This window comes from Aphis gossypii, chromosome 3 (genome assembly GCF_020184175.1).
Source record: "Aphis gossypii isolate Hap1 chromosome 3, ASM2018417v2, whole genome shotgun sequence".
NCBI lineage: Eukaryota > Metazoa > Arthropoda > Insecta > Hemiptera > Aphididae > Aphis > Aphis gossypii.
In genome coordinates, this window is record NC_065532.1 from 953,665 (window position 1) to 974,583 (window position 20,919).

A 20,919-nucleotide genomic window follows, 5' to 3' on the forward strand; every position below is an offset into this window, starting at 1 on the left:
ATTATTATTATTATTACTATTATATACATATTGTGTAAGTTTCATAATATCAAAACCACCATTGCCGCTAACATAATAATAATTAGTTTTAAGATTATCATTACTATTATAATTTCATACACACCTATACTTTAAAATATCAAGTACTGACTCTCTGGCTTCAACTGTAATCTATAATTTCCCTTTCCCCAATAATGTTCTAAATGCGTATAGTGTGTTTTTTCTTCAGTTCGAATATACATTATACAGCATGCAACTATCTCTCCCTCCCACCCTCTCACTGTTTTCTCTCTCATGTTTTCGCCATCAAAACATGTGAATTCTGGAAAGTGTTACTATTTTTTTCATCTCATTTATACTGTTTATGTTTGTTACTCTATCAGACATCACCAAACGTTTTCCCTTTAGAGTTGCCTATAGTCTTGCAAAGATGGATTAGAACGCTGTCTTTTATACCCGTGGCGTGCGGAGGCACTGGCGGGTCATTTCGCTCCAACGTCTCGTGAGGTAATATAACATTAAAATATAATATAATAATATTTTTCAAGTCATATCAAATAACTAGTACGTTTAGAAACTATTTTAGTACACCATATGATTCTTATTCTTTCAACAAAGATATCCCTCACCTAATTTTGTAACATACATTTTTACGTAGCCCTCTTATAATTATGTGTGCTGTTAATAATTTTTTCTCCATTAAAAATGCCTTTGTTTTATTATTATTTGCTGCTGTCTCTAAGATTAGATAATGAGTAATAGCAACATTTTTTAATTCCACCTTTATTTGAGCAGCGGTACCTCTGCGGAAGCTACGTAGTGTGCACATTAAGTTATTATTATTATGATCTTGACATATATGTGTAAAAAATATTTATATACCTATATTTAACAATAGTGTATGATGAGTGACAACGTTGTCCAGCTCGTATATTTTTACAGTTATTACAGTATTTTTTTTTTCATTTACAATTAATGTTTGGACTTTTGGAGTTATACAATTATTATCTACAATAGTCCAAATAAAAATTCAAATAATTCGACTACTATAAACATAAAGTAGACGTTTGTCAAGTACTTACATTTAGACATTTTTTATCCAGCAATAATCAGCATATTTTATTGTTATTACTATTTTATGATTTGAGTAATTTCTAAAATAAAGACTATATCTTACACAAGCGCGCGCGTGCTTGAGTTTATCCATGTTGTAAATTATCTTTATAGTATATTGTGCAGCTTCAAGAGGGCGGCGTATAATTTAACATGTTTATTTCATGCTTCTGCTTTCTACACACATGTTACTCATATACAAACTTAGAATCATACAAATTAACAGATATTATTTCACATTAAATTGTGTAATTTTTTTTAGTTGTTTTATGAGGGAAAATGGAGAATTTATGGATAGCAGATAGTATTTCAGTACTTGGAATGTGGTAAAATGGTAAATTGATTTACTATAAAAGTTTTATCAGTATAGATTGATAATTTATTTTGACTTTTTTTATCTTTAAATGGTATACCTATTCATTTTTTTCGTTGTAACTTGTAATTAAATCGTTTAAACTGCATCAATTTACTATTATACTGTTTTATTTAATCGTAAGTTACAAATAATAATAATAATAATAATAATAATAATCTTTATTAACGGAAATATTATTCCAACCTTCCTTTTTTTTTTATAGGTACCACCATTGATTATACATAGTCATAGTATAATCAATGGTACCACATAATATAATACAAAATATTTACAGCTATGAATCTATGATAGGTACTTATAATATATTAATTTACAACAATTATAAAATTTAAATCAAAAGGTATACAAAGGTATGAAGTGCTTGCTGCTATTCTGAATAAAAAATAATACTCACTGTATTAAAATGCAATTGAAGTCAAACTTAAATAGATATACTTAACACTCGTTGTATAAAATTTTTTTTTCAGTATATTTACACGTGCTGATGTGAGTTATAAAGTGACAAACCGAAATTTAATATTGTTACTTCTCACAGTGGAATTGTATATTCAATTTCTTTTGAAATTTAACAAATTCTAAATGGATCTTGAAACCTTGTCATCTTCATTAAGCCGATTATTTAGCTTCAAAGTCCTCAACACAGAAAAATCTTCCAAAAATTTGTAAAAATACAAACATGTTTAATTTTGTTAGTCTGTCAATATTTTATAGAATTAAATTTTATTTCTGTGGTGTTTGACATAACTTAAGTCAAATATTTTTTAGTTGCTGCTGCAGTTCAAAAGCTCATTACAACAAGTAATAGTATCCTCAATCACATAATAACACATTTTTAGAGAAATACATCGAAGTTCCATATAACACTATAACGGATTAGTCAAAACTCAACCAAAAGAATAAGTAGAGTCAAAATCCTATCATATAATCAAAGTTCATAGTCATGATAGACTTCAAAACCAAATATCCTGTTAACTTGTGGAAAGATCACGGGATCTACACCGATGATTATATTAAATTAATCAATAGCCATTGGTTAAAATTTGTACCTCCCCATCCAATGTCACATTATATTCTAGGACTTCTGTATACAGTCATTATGGTGTTCGGCTGTACCGGAAACTCTCTGGTGATTTTTATGTACTTTAAGTTAGTACAAATATATTTTTTATATTAAAGCGTGGGATAGGAATATTATTAATAAGTCACATTTACGTATACGGTATATCAACTTGAAATTGCATGAGAATCAAGTTGTTAGAATTGCATTATTTTTTTCAAAAAATGCATAGCTAACCCAATATAATTTTTAATTACATTTTTTCCTAGTTATTTAACTATTAAAATTTATTTTGATTTTTCTAACATCTTGTAGACAAAAATAAAATGTAAACTATCACTAATAATTGTCTTATAAATCTATTTTTGGATTTTGAAAAGGTAAAGGTAAATAGACAGATGTAATAATTCAATAAATTATATTTCGTGGTTTAATTATAATTATGATTTAAATAAGAATAATAGGTATTGATTATTATTTCATTAATATTTTGTATTTATCTTATATAGTTACTAAAAATATAAATAGTAAATATGATTAAATAAATACAGTCAACTTGTGATACAACGAATTTCAGGGGAACAAGCAAAAACTTCGGCACATCGAAAGTTCGTTACACCAAACTTTGTTATATCAAAAGCATAAATCAACAAAAATCGTTTAAACAAGATTTAAAAGAAAATTTAGATTTTTATAATTACATACATACATATTAAATATTATTACATATTTTATTAGATACATACACACATACTTTACTTATTATTTAATAATTAATTGAAATTTATTTTTATATTATTACGCATACGTGCATATTTTTTTATTTTTTAAATCAGTTATTTATTTATTTTTTTTTATAGCCATTTGCAATTTATATTTAACAGACGTGTATCTTAAAAACGACAATATGAACATTATTTTATCGCATAATAATAGCCAAATAAACTAGTAAAATGTGTAGTATCACTAGTATCAGTCTCTCCAAAATTATAAAAATTCATTACATTACGAGCATTTTGGCCTAAAAACTCCGTTATATAGAGAGGAAAAAAATACATTTAATTTTTCATTACATCACGAGATTTTCAAGGGAACGACAGTTTTATTTGTTAGATATACCGAGATTTTCGTTATCTCGAACTTCGTTATACCGTAAATTTAATATATACCTATCATATTTTTTTTCAGATGTAAAGCTTTACAAACGCCGGCAAACACGTTAATTATTAATTTAGCTATTAGCGATTTTATTATGTTAGCGAAAGCCTCAATTTTCATCTACAACAGTTATTACCTGGGTCCTGCGTTAGGAAAATTAGGTAGGTATGACATCTGGAGTATTATATTATTATAGATTTTACAACGGATAGGTACTAACAATATTTTATTTTAATATCAATTTAGGATGTCAGATATGCGGATTTCTCGGTGGCTTGACCGGAACTGTGTCCATTATGACGTTGGCAGCTATATCTTTGGATCGTTATTATGTTATAGTGCGTCCTCTAAAAGTGGCTGTGAAAACCACTAAACAAAGGGCCAAGATATGGATAGGACTTATATGGATTTGTGGATTTTCTTTCTCCATTGTGCCAGTGCTGGATCTAGGATACAGTCGATACGTGTCGGAAGGATACCTGACGAGTTGCAGCTTCGACTACCTATCAAATGATGACAAAGACAAACAATTTATCCTAGTATTCTTTATGGTGGCGTGGTGCATACCGTTCACAATAATACTGTACTGTTACATAAAAATACTGATGGCGGTGTGGATGACCACAGAAATAGTTACCAGCAGGGTCGGTCAACAAGAGGAGAAAAGGAAAACGGATATACGACTGGGGTACATGGTGATTGGAGCCCTCATGTTGTGGTTGGTGTCATGGACACCATACGCCGTGGTAGCCTTAATGGGTGTATTTAACCTAAAGGAGTATATCTCACCGCTGGGCTCCATGATTCCGGCGCTGTTTTGCAAAGCGGCTAGTTGTATGGACCCGTGGTTTTACGCCATCACTCATCCAAGATTCAAAAAGGAAATGATGAAGCTATTGACAGAAAGCAAGACTAAAAAGTTGGTCCGAAATTATGGCATGAAAAAGGGATGGATTGGATCGCATTTAAATGAAAATAGAAGTATTGCCTTCGAGAACCATTTTAAAACCGAATACAATGAAGTAAAAAAAAACATATTTGCTCTCGAATCTGATGACAACAACTTGCAATGTAGTGAGTCCACTTTCAATCACAAGACTGAATCATTCAATGAGTCGGAGACCAAGTTCCCTGAAAGTGTCAACCAAGAGGGTTTAAATTATATACTTTCCAACTAATACAAAATACAATAACAATTGTACAGGTTCGTGTACTCACAAGTCATAATGCATAAATAAAACATTGGGGACTTAATATTGGAAATTCTAGTAACAAGTATAAGAAGAAAAACGAAAATAATAATACCTAAGTAAAAAGTATGAAACTAAAACAAAAGGTCAGGTCAATAAAATATCACGCACATAATTATTTACATTTTATAATAGCGAAAGATATCTGACGAATTATGACTGAAGTCGTATAATTAGGTACCTACCTACTCATTTTAATACCTACTTTAATCGTGTTTTTAAAAATTAAATATTTAAATTATATATAATAATACATATTTTATTTAGAAGATACATAATATAAACATATAATTAGATAGTATACATTTAAATAATATTGATATCTGAAGTATTATCAAGTAGTTAGTAATATTTTAATTCTCTTTACACAATCTTTAAATTCTTTATGGCTTTTCATCAAAATATATACATTTTTTTTATTTCAGCACATATATTACTTTTATTAATATTTATTATTTATTTTATTATTTACCTGTTTGTATGTATATTATATATATATATGTATTATGTATACTTATTAATAATTAATAATGTTTAATGAATTTTAATCTAATTATTGTATACCTATACACATAATATTTTCACCTATGTATTCCACTTTTTTAATATTTTATCCATTGTAAATGATATTTGTTTTAAACTTCATGATTATTGTAGTTTCACTGTTTTGAATAATTATTCACTCTTATATCATTGTAGTTAGAATAAATCGTCCTTGGTTCCAAATGTCCTGACCCCTGGATCTCCCCAGTTACGGCCTTGGATAGTACACACTACACTGTATTAAATCGTTATGTAGGTATTCTATAATCTATATTACATGGAAAACAAAAATATAGATAAGAAAATTGGTCATGAGAACGAAAGCGATTCTACGATTATAACATGTACCTACTTTATTTGTCGATTTATTAATTTTTACCATGCATCTAACAGAATGATATCAGAATATATTAAGTACCTACAAAAACCTGTCAACTAATAAAAACTAAACAAAATTGTGATTTAAATTCTTCAACGTGTCTATTAAATAGCAATAGGATTTTTATCAAAACCTGTTTCTATTTAAACAAATTTTATTATAGGTACAATAAGGGTATTAAATACGTTAGTTATAGGTAATTAACTTTTTATAATATTATCTAGGTATATCATTTACTATTCTAATATTTAAAACTAGATTTCATCAAGGCGGGTATGAACATGATGTGATTTTAGTGTATAGGTATTAAAACATTTATTATAATAATAACTTGCATAAAATTACGATATATCCAATTACGAGGTTCAAGCGGTGTTGTGACCTGACTTCAATAGTATGTAAAACAATTTTAATATTTTTACAATACGTATTAAAATAAATGTATATAAAAATTTTTTTAAAAAAAGAATGCATACCTACATAATATTACATAAATACAATTCAATAAAGTATGGAAAAAATTAGTATTTGAACGAGTTCGTTATCGTTTTACTAGAGTAAACAGGCCCGTATTACCGCTTAGGCTGTACAAACTAAAGCCTAGGGCGGAAAATTTTAACGGTTGAGACGAAATAGCAAATTTTACCTATGCATTAAGTGGTAAATTTATTTTAGCCTATGGGCGGCAAACACTTTAATCCGGCACTGAGTGTAAGCATGTAAATGGTATGTAATACTTTCGTCGTTTTATCATTATTTTAAAATTAAGAAATACGTGATATGTGAAAACCGATGCTGCTATTGAGAGTTAGGTACACTGTATATAACCAAATATGAAAGAATTATCACTAATATCGATCGATAAGCGACAAATTGACACGTCTTATTGAGATATACAGTATACCTCTATGGCCCTATATAAACATTTGGCATATAGTGGTCATAAATGTTTTAGCCAACAAAGTGAATAGACCAAGACGAAAATCTAAGTATATATTTTTAAAGCATTATTGTAATCTACTTTATAGTAGACACTAGACATCACTTAACAAACACATTTTATAATTTGTTGAGCTTATTATAGCAGTTAGAACTTCACTCGAGTCCCAACATAATATATTTAAATGTTGTGTCATAATTTAACACTTAAACAGAATTTTAAGTCGCACTATTTTAAGTAACACTTAAAAATGTATTATGTAAAATGTGTCTTAGTAAAATAAACTATTTTTTGTTTATTGTTATATTTATATTTTATACATACACAATTTACTTACTTCTTTCAAATTTTATATCTATACAAAATCTATTTGTTTATTTATTTGTCGACTATTTGTATTACACCAGTTTATAATAATTAAATTATATATTATAATAAATTGAATAATATTAGTAAATATTATTTAATTTAAAAAATATACATGAACAGACATAATAGAAGTGAACTGACTATTGTACTTAATTGCTATGTTTAATAAATAAAAGTTTTTATAAAATCCAAACATAAATATTTTCCACAAGAACTCAATATTTTTATCCAATATAAAAAGTATATTATATGTTATTATTGACTATATTAAAGTACATTTTAAAATTTGATTTTATTAAATATCAACAATACATTATTAATCGGTATTATCTACCCTGTAACATTTTTCAGTAAGATTTTTTATTTTAAATAGGTAGTAATGGATATAAGTAAATAAGATCAGGATAAAGTTTTATACAAAATACAAAGCAATAAGATTCAGATTTTTAATTTATTAAATTTGTTTTACTTTAGTTACATACAATGATTGAATTAAAAAAGAATAGTATGTTAACTAACAATTTTTAAATCACTAACAGAAGTAATTTGTACAATTAATATTTCATTAGTCTTATAATATTTCAAAAATATTTTTATAATTAAACATTAATGTAAAGCACAATTGGACAGTGATCACTACCAAGTACTTCACTTCTTATATCACTATCGCATACATTATCCATGAGTCTTTTTGATAATATAAAATAATCCAGTCTCCTAAAAAAAAAAAAATAATAATATTTACTTAATCACATTGTATATTCAAGTAACTACTTAACCAACCAAAGGTAGGTTGCATAAACGTTCAATAATGACTTACAGAGCCATTACTATGTTAACTGGGTGTTGCTTAAACACCTGAAAGTATTACCGGCTCTATAAATGTGTTTTAATTAATCCAGTAACCATAGTTAACATTAATTTACAATTTTTTTTACGCAACACACATATTAAACTTCATAGAGCTATACAAATTATACAGAATGAATAAGTTATGAGGCTAGTAACAAAATTACAGACTAGTCTTTATGCAACCCACCCTAATACTAATAAAAATAAGCAGTAATGTAGCCAATTTTTTGTTGTTTTTATAGTGAGAGAGAGGGGGCAAACACTTTTTTCTCTAATTTTGTAAAGGTAGAATACATAATATATATCATCAATTATTTTATGAGTTCATTATACATTAACTATTTACTATATATTGAATATTTCTTATGACTGTACAATTGCAACGTGCTCTGATACTTATATTAAATATAATATATAAATTACCATAGCCAACAATAACTTAAACATGGGGGCATAACGGACATCCTTATAGTTATGTTAGGGGTGAGCAGCCAAGCAAGCAATGATCGAGTATAATAAACTAGGACCGAACCTAAAAACAAAAGGTAAAAACAATCAAAAGCATCATCGCCCGTGTGCTTCCTATCCACTAGGAGATAATAATATATCAATATATGATTGCTATCCGGTGGCATATTATGAATACGTGGTAGAATATATTAAGTGCGAAATCACTCACCCGGTAGAATATTATAGTCATATAATTGACGCACAATCATTTATTTTAACTTAATATTTAACTATTACTATTTGATATTTATAAATATCTATTACAAATAATTTATCATAGATTTACTTTAAATTAGGTAAATAAATATATTAGTGATATAACTCATGAAGAATTTCTGTGAATTATACTTTGATTAATAAAAAATAAAAATTTGGGGGAAGGGATGTAACCTTGGTGACTTCTCCCCTAGTTAGGTTATAGTTAGCACTGAAAATAAGTAATTAATATTTAGATACTAAATACAGATTTTTACAAAACATTACTATTCTATTACTCACAAAATGCCAATTTTCAAAACAATTTCAAGGGATAATAAAAATAATTTTATATCACTCATTTTCTTACAAGAATTGAAAAATAAATAAATTTAAAATTGTCAGTTATCTATCTATACGCAATAGTATTATGCCATTAAAACAGGTTATTTGTTATCTTGTTACTAGTACTTATTTAAGTTACTTTTTAAAACATTTTAACAAACACATTAACCACTTAATTGTCAAAAATAATCATAACATGGTACATATAAAAACAATTTATTTTATAAATTGTATTACTTACCATCCAACATTTTTAGCTCTTGCATTATGAAAATATGTCCAAAAAGTGTAGGCTCCAGTTTTCTCCGGGTATAATGTTCTAAATGTATCAATGAATCCTTGTTCAAGAAGTAATGACATATTGTCTCTTTCTTCTTTAGTGAAACCTGCACTTTTTGTATTTGTTTTTGGGTTTGCAATATCTAAAAAAAAAAAAAAAATATATTATTTTGTATTTGGGCACTCAGAGCCTAGAGATTAGTTGAAAATAAAACAAAAATTAATAAAATACCAATTTCTTCATGAGCAACATTCAAATCTCCAGTTAACACAACTGGTTTCTTAGTATCTAACAGTTTCAAGTATTTACGAAATTCCTCATCCCATTTCATTCTTTTTGGTAAAGTTTTTAACCCAGCACCAGCATTTGGAATATCTAAAATATTTGAAATTTTAGTAACTAAAATTATTGAAAAATTAAAGGATTTAGAGTATTACAAGTAGAAACCAGGAAAAATTGTTCATATTCTGCTTCAATAACACGGCCTTCATTATCATCCAACTCTTTTATTTCTTTTCCCATTCTCACACTAATAGGCTTTTTCTTAGAATATAAAGCTACTCCTGAGTAACCAGCCTTGTCACCTATAAATAGTTATTATGTACTTCAGTTTTATCGTCAATTATTTTAAAAGTTAGTTAAAAAGCATTGAAATATTAACTGTTTAAAACCATTTAACTATGTTAACTTAAAAAAATTAACACATAATTAAGCAATTGGTTAAATAAATATAAAGTAAAATAACAGTTATCAAATACTCAACTAGATACATTTTAAGTTCTAACCTGAATTGATATAAATTGTATATCCAGGTAATTTTGCCTCATCTGGTATTTGTTTTTCAGTGCATTTAATTTCTTGTAAACAAATTATATCTGGATTCTCTTTTTTAAGATACTGTACAACATCTTTCTAAAATGTAATAATAAAATATATAAATACAAACATTAAAATATAACAATGGCTAAATTATCTTAATATAATTAATCACCTTAAGCCACGCTCTAAGGCCAGCAACATTCCATGAAACAATTTTCAGATTCCAAGTAAGGTCTTTAGCATTTTTTTTCTCACAATCAAAATTTATTTCGTTCAAATCTACTTGTCCCGACTTGGGCTTTTTAGATTCTGAATCATTTTCATCATTGTTTCGAGCTCTTTTTTTTGAGTTATCTGCTGTTGTTGTAATATAGTCAGCCATTTTTTTTTGTTTTGTTTTGCCACTCATTGTATTTAATATAATTTTTTTAATCTGAAAATACAAAGAATATTTTACTATTTTTTCAACATAAATAATTATCGTAAATAAAACTTTTGAAATAAGTTTACAAATATAATAAAATATATTAACAAAGACAACTGTTGTATTTATAAAGAATTATAAAATCAATTCTTTTTTAGTCATATTATAAGATCTTTAAAGTTATGTATTATAATACTCACAAGTATCATTGATATATTTTTTTTATAAAATATAAAGTTAAATTGATCACTATTTTTTCAAAAATGTTACTAAGTATTTAAAAATTGTTACATGGTACACACATGATCCTTCTCACTTGAATCTTTAACTAAAAATTACACCAACTATTTTTAATTATAATATTAAGCGCGTAAATTATACATTTCAAAAGATAGGTATAATTTATATAAAATTATATAAGATATAGATAAATAGTAACAATCATGACTATGTTTATTAGTTATGAGTATTAAGACTTGAGCTAAGACAGTGGTATTGGTAAGCAACTTGTTTGAAGATGAATATCATGTAAAGTATCAAAAAAAAAATTCAGATGTGGTAAATTTTATATAATTTATTTAAAATAACTGTATATTTTAATAAAGCGTAATTTATTTTATCTTTGATACATCAAAATTGATACAGAGAGAAATTTTTGAAAAATTACAAGGTATAATTTATGTATCAACCAAGTGTTTATAAAATTAAAATTATGTTAAAAATAGGTAGTAAAAAAAAAGTTATGTTGTTAAATTATTTTCAACAAATTGATTCTAAAATAGAATTAAAACTGAATCTATATTATATTTTATAGGTACTTCATTCTCATTACGTTAAGTATATAACATTCTAATATTCTTACTGACTTATGATTTATTCAATTGCCATAATATAATAAAATTAATTGATCAATATTATCACTTTATATACAGTTTAAAAGCATAAATAAATAAAAATAATTTATAAACCTAGGTACTTAAAAACCAATCAAGTGACAAGTATAGTATCAATTGTTACAAAAAAAATTGTATAAAATAACATGCATATAATATATTTATAATATGCATATAAATGCATATTATGAATATGTCAACATACTCAAAAATGTATAGGTACCTAGTAACTTTTAATGTAACACATTACAAAAATTATAGACTAACATTTTTGATGGTTCAAAGGTTTTATCAACTTGTGTAAGCATTGTTTTAAAACATAAATTTAAATTTATAAAATGGTTTTTTTTTAATTTTAAAGATGAACATAATATCAAATAATAATTAAACACAAAACCAATATATAACATCTTCAAAAATATATGCTCAATAATTTATGAAATACTTAGATAATTTTACACAATATATTCCTTGAAAATGTTTTGTGGATTGTGGATGTTGTAATGAGTCTGGGATAGAAAAAATATTGCTTTAATAATGTGACATCTTCTTATATTTACTTCCAAAATTCATTTTAGGTACCTACCTATTACGATTGAGTGGATATTAGACGAAAGCATGAAACACTGAAATTTTAATTTTAAACAGAAAATATAGGTATACAGTTTATACAATTATAGGTACTATATGGTAACTTGTTGCTGTTTTTAAATAATGTAAAATGTAAATAATGCTTACTGCTTACATTGCTACGTGCTAAATGATTCGGAACAAATAATAATTGCAATAAACTACAAAATTGTAATTTTGTGACTCATGCAGTTAGACACAACTCGTATTAGTGTATTACCTATACTTACAGTTACGATAACTCGAAATTTTACTCGAGTAGTCGAGTTTGGGTTACTTCAGCTACTTGAGAGTTGTTGAAAAATAATAGATAACGATTAACAATCGATTAAGTATTGTATCAAACAATCCAATTTGAAATTTCCGATTTGGTAAATTTTGTTTATATTTGTGTTTTAAAATTGTATAATATTAAATATTATGTTTGATTCTGATAATAATTCTTCTAGTTACTACCAATTATTACCGTAGGAGATAGGAATAAATTCAAAATTCGTTGCTGTATCCTAACTCCGGCGCCTGGCACTGCGGGCAGCTCGATCTCGTTGTTGATGGAGTAGCCAAGAGTTTAGAATTACCTTATTTTGATAAGTATTTATCGTTATCAGTACACACCATAAAATATATGCTATACATATTATACAACACTCTCCTGTAATAATAGCCTACTTAACATTAATATATACCTGTCCTATTATACAGGCCTTATTTATTACTTATTTCTCTTAGTTACCTCTTATGCATACCGTGGAAAAATTCAAAAGACTTTCTATGGCTTTTGTAATTCGTAAATAGTTGATATTGTTGATAAGGTAAACATAATTCATTACTATAACTATTAACTATTGGTAAAAGGTAAATGCAAATTAAAATTTGTACCTGATATTTTTTTTTGAAGTATCAGCATTTTAATTATTATTTTTTTGGTAATTAGGATTTCATAGTACCAACTAACATATCAACAATACATGTATATGGCCTAGTAGCCTACCCCTACAATAAATTTATTATAATATACTCTCGATGTTGTAGAATTGAGATTGTTCACCTTTTGTAGTCAGTAATGATTTGGATAGTTGACTGATGGCTGATCGAGCAAGTGTCGATTCCGGTGAATCAATCAGCACCAGTGATGATTACGAAATTATTCCATCAAATACAATGAATGTAAAACCATTATCTCATCTATTAAAAATTGATTCAATATACAAGTATTTATATGTTTTTTTTAGAAACGTGATGTTAAACCTGAGTTGAATATTGGCGGTGACGGTGATTTGGAACACATGCAGAAATGTCTTGGTGAGTTATTGGATGAAGAGAATGAATGTCAATCTATAAACACAGTCATGTCTGATAAAGATATTAAAAGTAATATATCATTTACAAAAATATCAGATCCTGTTACTGATGATCTAGGTAAATATGTTTGAAATCATGTTTGTACATATGTTTAAAAGGAATTTATATTTTACATTACGTAAAATATTTGAGAATTTACATTTAAAAATATAATACATTTTGATCACAGTTTATAAATATTAAGGCATTATGCCTGTATTATGTAAATAATAATTTAGGTCAAATTGAAAAAGGTACAATGTTTGATGGAATTTCATATCTGGGTTCAGCTAGTATAACATATCCTAAAGAAAAAACTGAAATATTAAGGATTATGGCTATATTAAATGGAGAACATGTTGCTGATCAAGATATGAAAATATCAGTGTCCATTCCAATTTCATCTGATGGAGCTGTTATGTATGTAGCTTAAATATAATAATAATAGTATATATTATAAGTAATATTAGTATTCAGAAAAAAGTATAAATATAAATTCATTAATTTGTATATTTTGTAAATACATATTTAAAGCAATAAAAATTAATTTGTTGTATAGTTTATTTGACGGAACAAGCAATACAATAATAGCCCGTTATGAGATTGAAAGAATTATGTTTTATGCTAATGGTGTTAATGGAACAAAAGAAGCATCGTGTTTTGCATTCAGCTGGGCACATGGCGACACTAAAGAAAATGCACTGTTTCAATGTCATGTTTTTCGCTGCTCAATTCCAGAAGCTGTAAGTCATATATGTATTTATTTTTAACTGATGAAAATAATGATTAATTATGACATTAATGTTCAAAATTATAGAACATAATGATACATTTTAAGGTTATAAAACCAATTTTTTTAAATTACTTTTATTTTTAACAACTTTCATTAGTGCTTCACACATTAACATTAAATTAAATTTAATGTATTTTTATTTTATATGAAACTTGAATGTTGTAAATACAATATACATTTATCTGGTATAACAGTTGTTTAAACAATTTATTTTGTTATCATAAGGCTTATATTATGTGACAGGTGAACCGTGTATCCAACTGTTTTGTGAAGGCCTTTCAAAAAGAATCGAAATTTACTTCAAGTTCTACATCATCAGAGTTAAGTTCTAATGTAACTTTAGATATGCAAAGTAAAAACAGTTCAACTGAGATTTTTATTTTTGAAGTAAGTTTGGAGATCAAAGAAGATGATGGAAAGGTAAAATACTTATAATAGTTGCTAAAAAGAAAAGTATTGTGAACAATGGTTAATCTGTTATTGTTATACATATAAATGTATGTATGTATACAGGGAGGATTTATATCAGTACCTAGAGATAAAAATTTCCTTAAACTTCGAGCAAATGTGGAAAAACAAGTTTGTTTAACTATTAGTCAAGTTGTATCCAGAACTCAGCAAAAAATATTGCATTTGGAACGATGTTTTGGAGTACTTGTATGTCCTGGTCGCAATGTAAAGCAAAGTGATATGCAACTTTTAGATATGGTAAATTGTTTTATTTAATGTTTTTTTAGAATATTGTTACTTATAAATTATAATTAACCAAACATTAGGTATCCATGGGAACTGATTTATCAGACTCTGACGGATGTAATACCATTTATTTGATTACTGGTCACTGGGATCCTTCGGACAAGGTGTTTGAACCCTTAAATAGTGAAACTCAATGTTCCTATATTACTGTAGCAGTAGATTTAGTTATGCGAAATATTAAAGAACCCGTTAGATTATCCATAGAAACTCCTATCAAAGTATATGCTGCCAATGAAAGATTTTGGGTATTTGGGCGGAGACAAGTTACTCATCAGTTTTACTTGAATTTACAACAAGTATGTTATTTTAAATTCATTTGTAATGGTTTTAAACTACTATTTTAATTTTTAGATTAATTCAGGAAATTCTGATGTTGATTATAAACTTTTAAATATTGATTGTTCTGGTGAAATGGATAAAAGTCGTTTGAATATGACATTAAATAATTTGACTAATTTCATTAAAACTCAGAGCATTAACTCAATTGAACTATCTTCTCCTAAAGATGAAGATTTGTCTGGTAATTTGACAATAGTTTGTTTTACTATTTTATTTTATTTTAAGTTTAAAAGTAAAAAAGTATTATCATGAATTAAAGCATTTAATTTATTGATACTACTATATAATTTATATATATATATATATATATACTTAATCCATTTAAAAGATAATGATGAACCTTTGGTAAGTGGTACTGGGGATGTTTCCAAAGAATGTAATGAAGTGGAATTAGAATCTTGGAAAGATGTTTTATTAAAATGGGCAACATGTAAATCTCCTCCTGCACGACAATTAGCTATACTTGTCAAAGAAGGTATACCTGAAGCTTTACGTGGAGAAGTATGGTTACGTTTAGCCAAAGCTGATTTAGACCCTAAACTCATGGATACATATAGAATACTTATTACTAAGGTAATAACATAGTAATAGTTTCAATTTCATTTCGATTTTTGAAACTAAACTTTAACTATAAAAAAAAATGTCGAAATACGAAATACCTAGGACTGTGAATGTGGAGGAACTATTCAACGTGATATCCATCGAACATTCCCAGCACACAACTTCTTTAAAGAAGCTGGTGGTATTGGTCAAGATAATTTATTCCATCTCACCAAAGCATATGCTGTATATGACACTGAAGTGGGATATTGTCAAGGTCTAACATTTTTAGCTGCTACATTACTGTTACATGTAAGAAATTTGCATTCATTTTTAATATAGATTAAAAATGTTAATTATATTTTATTAAATATAATTATTGTTATTTTTTAAACTTTAATTTTTAATTTAACTTAGATGCCCGAAGAACAAGCCTTCTGTGTTTTATTAAAACTGATGTATGATTACGGCCTACGAGAGTTCTACAAAGATGGTTTTGAAACAGTTTACTTAAAACTTTATCAACTGAATAATCTCATGGAAGTTAGTTTGATTATTTGTGTAGCTTAATATTTTTTCACCATATTTTTAATTTTTTATTCAGGAACAAATTCCTAATCTTTTCAATCACTTCAATGCTAATGGAATTGAAGCTCATATGTATGCCTCACAATGGTTTCTTACACTTTTTACAGCAAGATTTCCGTTGTTTTTCGTATTTCGCATAATGGATGTAGTACTTCTCCAAGGTCTGGATACATTATTTCAAGTCGCTATTGCCTTATTACAAGTATGTGATGAACAGTTTTAACTAAAAATATTGTCACAAATGTATTATACTATTATTAATCATTTTTAGTTTTGCAAAAAAGACTTACTTCAATTAGATTTTGAAAATATTCTCAAATATTTTAGAGTGACAATGCCCAAAAAAGTACGTAATGAAGAAGTTGCCAGGCATTTAATAAAGAATGCATGCGCTATTAAGCTGAAAAAAATAAAAAAATATGAACAACAGTTTTTGGCTTTGAAAGGTAAAATATGTTACTAATAATTAAAATGTATTAAATTTTTAAAAAATTAATTGATATATAAAAGCTCAAGAGAGTGCTGAAAATTTTACTAGTGAATTAGATCAAGTAAAAATGACATTAAAGCAGACTGAAGAAGAAAAAAGTCGCCTCGAAGAAGAACTTACTAGGGTAAAATATTACTTGTTGAGTAATATTATTATGCATAAAAGGTTATGATTATTATATTCTTTATTTAAGGTGAAAAATATATTAAAAAAAGAAATTACAAAAGCTGATACAGAAATTAACAGAGATCAAACAATTATTAAAGAATACAAACAAGTAAATAACTATAAAATATATTCGGATAATGAAGACAAATAGATTCTCTATCATCATTGATAAATATTATGTTTTTCTATGCTTTTATTTTATTATCATGTAGGTATTTTAGATTAAGATTATAAATATGTTCTGGTAAAATAATGCAATGTAATAGTACATTCAAGTCATTATAAATTTATTGTTTTTTTGGTCTCTGATTATATATTATTATTTTTATTAAAATAAATTATAGTAATTTTTTAAAAAAATTTTAGATTTGTCAAAGATTAGATGCTGAACAAGCTTCTATGAGGGCTGTTATAAAATTACTTAAAGTTAGTACATGGCAACTATTTTTTTACAAATGATTTTTTTATTTAAAGTATAATAATATTATGTTGTAGAATACATTAGGTGAATGTACTAGGTGCAGATCATTTATTGAAACACCATTATTAAGTAATGATGTATTATCTCAAAGTGCAGACACTTCAGATTCTGTAATGGAAGAAAATAAACTTTCAAAACGAATTACCGAGCTGGAAATTGAACTTGCTCAAACCAAATTAGCCTTAGTTGAATCAGAGTGTAGAAATCAGGTATGCAGCAGTTTCTTTCCAATGTGTTAATACAAATCACATATGATAAGCTGCCATGTTAACAGGATTTGGGGCATAGATTGGGTGTAAAGTTTTCGGAACTGCAAGCATCCAAAAACACATTACCTCCATGGTTGCAGAAAACACTGACATCAATCAAAGAGGTAACCACCAACAAGACAAATGATCAGCTACGTATGATTGTCGGCAGAAGAGATTCTGCACCTAATACTCAGTCTTTTGATTTATAAAGATTAATCACCAAAATAATATCTCTCAATTGAACAAATACTTAATGATAATAATTATTATACAGTAAAGTATTTACTGTAGTATACTAAAACTAATTTTTAATTAAATAATTAATGATTAGAATTGAGCTTTTGTACTAAAATAAGTTAATATTATATAAGTGTATAATTCAGTTATACATTTTGTCATAGGCTGCTAGATAAAAAATTAATTTTTTATATTAATTTTTATTTAAGTACTTTAATCATTCCACCCAACTTCTTGTTAAAACTATGTTATTAATTAATCCTAACGATATTGTTTTTTATGGTAATTAATTTCTGATTGAAGAACAATTTTCATGTTCCAATATCATAGGTCTTAAATAATTAGTTATTTGTATGTTTTTTTTTCAAATTTAATTTGTATAGATTTAGTATACTTACTGTTTTTCATTTATATGATGAATGTTAACTTTTTTTTTTCAAAAAAAAAACAAAAAAAAAAACAGCTAAAATGTTACGATTTCAGATTTAATGAATCATAAATTGATTAAGTAGCTATTATAAAATCAGCAAAACTTTATTAGTATAATCTTATATTGTGAATTATTATGTATGGCTATATAACATATATAACTACATAAGTGTCAATACTCGATTGCTGATGCAGTTGTTGTCAGAAAACGAGGCTCAATGATCTATATTATTTCTATATTATCAAAATATGTAATTCAATACGTCTTAACAACAGCATTTAGAGTTATTTACTTAACTTATAAATTGTTATTCAATAATGAATAATTAGCTAAGCACAACAAAAATGGGCAAAGAACTACTACAACATGCACAATGTAAAGAATACTTAAATGGTGATATTTATTTATTGAATAAATTGTTTTTTTGAAAAAATTTTTTTTTTTTTTTTAACTTAGAATAGTCTATTGTTGCCATTAAGCTAGATCGCCCTGTGTTGCGTTTTGTACAGTGGTGAAATAAGGGGTTGGAGGGTGGTTCTACAAAACAGAGCTGGGCGAAGAGAAGAAAAAGAACAAAACAAAATACCCCGTAAAAATCGGGAATTGCTCGCAAGGGGTTGAGCGGCGAAAAAAAGTGTTACGATTTAAGAGTGTAAATATATATATATATATACCTATGTATACTCGTCAACAACTACACGCTGCGTGTTTTCATTACGATACCGACTACAGTATCGCACGCTGAGGAGGATCTTCCGCCGTTTCGCGTCTCTTGTTAATCATAAAACCGTCGTCGTCGCTGCCTGCCCAACGCTGCGTATATATTATATATGTATGTATTTTATACGGTTTTTAATTTTTTAGCCGAGTCATAGCGTGGGAGGTTTTTTCATTGGCCCCCAGGGGCCAGTTTTCCATACGGTTTTCTGCAGAGATGGCTTCGTTACATCATGGCTCTTTTTCTAAAGAAAATTAATTAGGTAGATACGACGAGCTGCCGCTGCCGCCACCCTTTTTCAATCCTAAATTCCCAGACGCGACTGCCTCGGTGAGTAGTTGTAACTATTGTATACGGTTTACCGAGTATAATATTAATCGCGTTGTTGTAAATTATTCAATATAATACACTATACCTATGCCTATTAATTATATTTTATTGCTACCCTCAATGTTGAATCACAAGTACCTACTTAAGCTAGATTATACTTCAGATACATTTTATTATACTAGAGGAAGTTAATTGCGATTTATGATCAGTTGAAGTTGCAAAAACAGGTTTTTTGGAAAATTCTAAAACTGTTTTCCACATACTATTTAAGTTTAATTATCATATATTCTGTGAAATAGAAATTAAATTTACCTTTGAAATCGATTTTTGTATTACCTAGGTGTTTGAACTTAGGTAGACTAAGGTTTAGCTAGGTAATATTCTGAATACTTTTGTAAGTAAATTTTGATTAAATTTCTTATTTTATATATATTTTGCTATTTTGTAAATCATAAATTTATAATTTATAGTCAGGAGTTGGTACATCGAGACTGAGTACAGTTATACATTATATAATTATACAAATTTAATATAGTTATATTATTTTAACATTGGCTATAATTACAAATTTTCTTAAAGATAAGTATCATATTTTAAATATTTTATTCGAAATACTATTTTTGTAAAGTATTTGAATACACAGAATAATAGATACTGTTTTTTATATAAGTATTCGAATATTTATTTCAAATTCCTACTTAAAAAAATAATATTTTACCTTAGTCTGGTTTTAAGTAATTTATCGTTTAAAATGTAAAAAAATTAAAATCAATAATATGTTATATATTGGTATTGGGTATTATAATGATATTTTAAATTTATTGCTTAATAATTAGGTACCTATAGGTAATCCTGCGCGGCGTGACATACCGCTTTATAACCTATCTATAACTGCGACATCAGTAAGATTTAAAAAAATGAAAACTAACGAAGTTCCGATATTATCATAGTAACCGTTAAATTTTGAACAACCATGAAAGTTACATTATTAATTATTATTCTAATCTATATACATATAGGAGACCGCCCCGATTAGGTTAGAAATTAGGGGAAATTAAGGGGAATTAAAGGGGAAGATTAGGGGAATTTGACTACCCCTGCTCTATATATATAATATTAATTATTATGTAGTATACAAAAAATACGATCACATTGTAGTGTGACTCATTTTTTAGGTTTATGTCACGTGTTATTTTAAACAAATACCATGCAGTTTAATAGTATAATGTACATATTAGGTTGGGTTTGGGTGCATCATTATATTCTTTCGTTTACATCGATGCTCCTACCGACCGAATATAATATAAACTGTATACATGATAAT

General features: G+C 26.9%; 3 protein-coding genes across 12 annotated transcripts; 2 read left to right on the plus strand and 1 right to left on the minus strand.

Moving 5' to 3' along the window:
- The first annotated feature begins 234 nt into the window (after positions 1-234).
- Positions 235-5,394, plus strand: LOC114127106 (opsin, ultraviolet-sensitive-like). Of its 2 annotated transcripts, XM_050204343.1 has the most exons (6): positions 235-507; positions 1,376-1,447; positions 1,957-2,177; positions 2,255-2,635; positions 3,735-3,865; positions 3,951-5,394. In XM_050204343.1, exons 4-6 carry the CDS (start codon positions 2,430-2,432, stop codon positions 4,880-4,882), a joined length of 1,269 nt encoding a protein of 422 aa, XP_050060300.1. In that variant the 5' UTR covers positions 235-507; positions 1,376-1,447; positions 1,957-2,177; positions 2,255-2,429; the 3' UTR covers positions 4,883-5,394. The 2 variants fall into 2 exon arrangements, with proteins under 2 accessions (XP_050060300.1, XP_027847044.2); XM_027991243.2 differs by lacking the exon at positions 1,376-1,447.
- A 2,223-nt stretch (positions 5,395-7,617) lies between these two features.
- On the minus strand, positions 7,618-12,593 carry LOC114127103 (DNA-(apurinic or apyrimidinic site) endonuclease). 4 transcript variants are annotated; one of them, XR_003592654.2, is made up of 8 exons: positions 12,364-12,593; positions 10,359-10,619; positions 10,153-10,279; positions 9,805-9,951; positions 9,599-9,742; positions 9,329-9,509; positions 8,461-8,569; positions 7,618-7,902 (listed from the first exon to the last, which is right to left on the minus strand). XR_003592654.2 is itself a non-coding variant. In XM_027991241.2 (7 exons), exons 2-7 carry the CDS (start codon positions 10,593-10,595, stop codon positions 7,785-7,787), a joined length of 954 nt encoding a protein of 317 aa, XP_027847042.1. In that variant the 5' UTR covers positions 10,596-10,619; positions 12,364-12,593; the 3' UTR covers positions 7,618-7,784. The 4 variants fall into 4 exon arrangements, 3 of the variants coding, with proteins under 3 accessions (XP_027847042.1, XP_027847043.1, XP_050059029.1); XM_027991241.2 differs by lacking the exon at positions 8,461-8,569; XM_027991242.2 differs by lacking the exon at positions 8,461-8,569 and having other exon boundaries at positions 12,354-12,593.
- Positions 12,594-12,754: 161 nt separating this feature from the next.
- On the plus strand, positions 12,755-18,335 carry LOC114127102 (rab GTPase-activating protein 1-like). Of its 6 annotated transcripts, none has more exons than XM_027991240.2 (19): positions 12,757-12,945; positions 13,166-13,300; positions 13,366-13,552; positions 13,714-13,894; positions 14,034-14,217; positions 14,511-14,687; positions 14,781-14,975; positions 15,044-15,319; positions 15,375-15,543; positions 15,691-15,935; positions 16,026-16,214; positions 16,320-16,445; positions 16,507-16,692; positions 16,762-16,936; positions 17,001-17,104; positions 17,174-17,257; positions 17,515-17,574; positions 17,644-17,838; positions 17,918-18,335. In XM_027991240.2, the coding sequence occupies exons 2-19, from the start codon at positions 13,217-13,219 to the stop codon at positions 18,023-18,025; spliced, it is 2,925 nt and encodes a 974-aa protein (XP_027847041.1). In that variant the 5' UTR covers positions 12,757-12,945; positions 13,166-13,216; the 3' UTR covers positions 18,026-18,335. The 6 variants fall into 6 exon arrangements, 5 of the variants coding, with proteins under 5 accessions (XP_027847041.1, XP_050059026.1, XP_027847038.1 ...); XM_050203069.1 differs by having other exon boundaries at positions 12,758-12,945; positions 13,068-13,300; positions 17,904-18,335; XM_027991237.2 differs by having other exon boundaries at positions 12,758-12,945; positions 17,904-18,335.
- Positions 18,336-20,919: the final 2,584 nt, after the last annotated feature.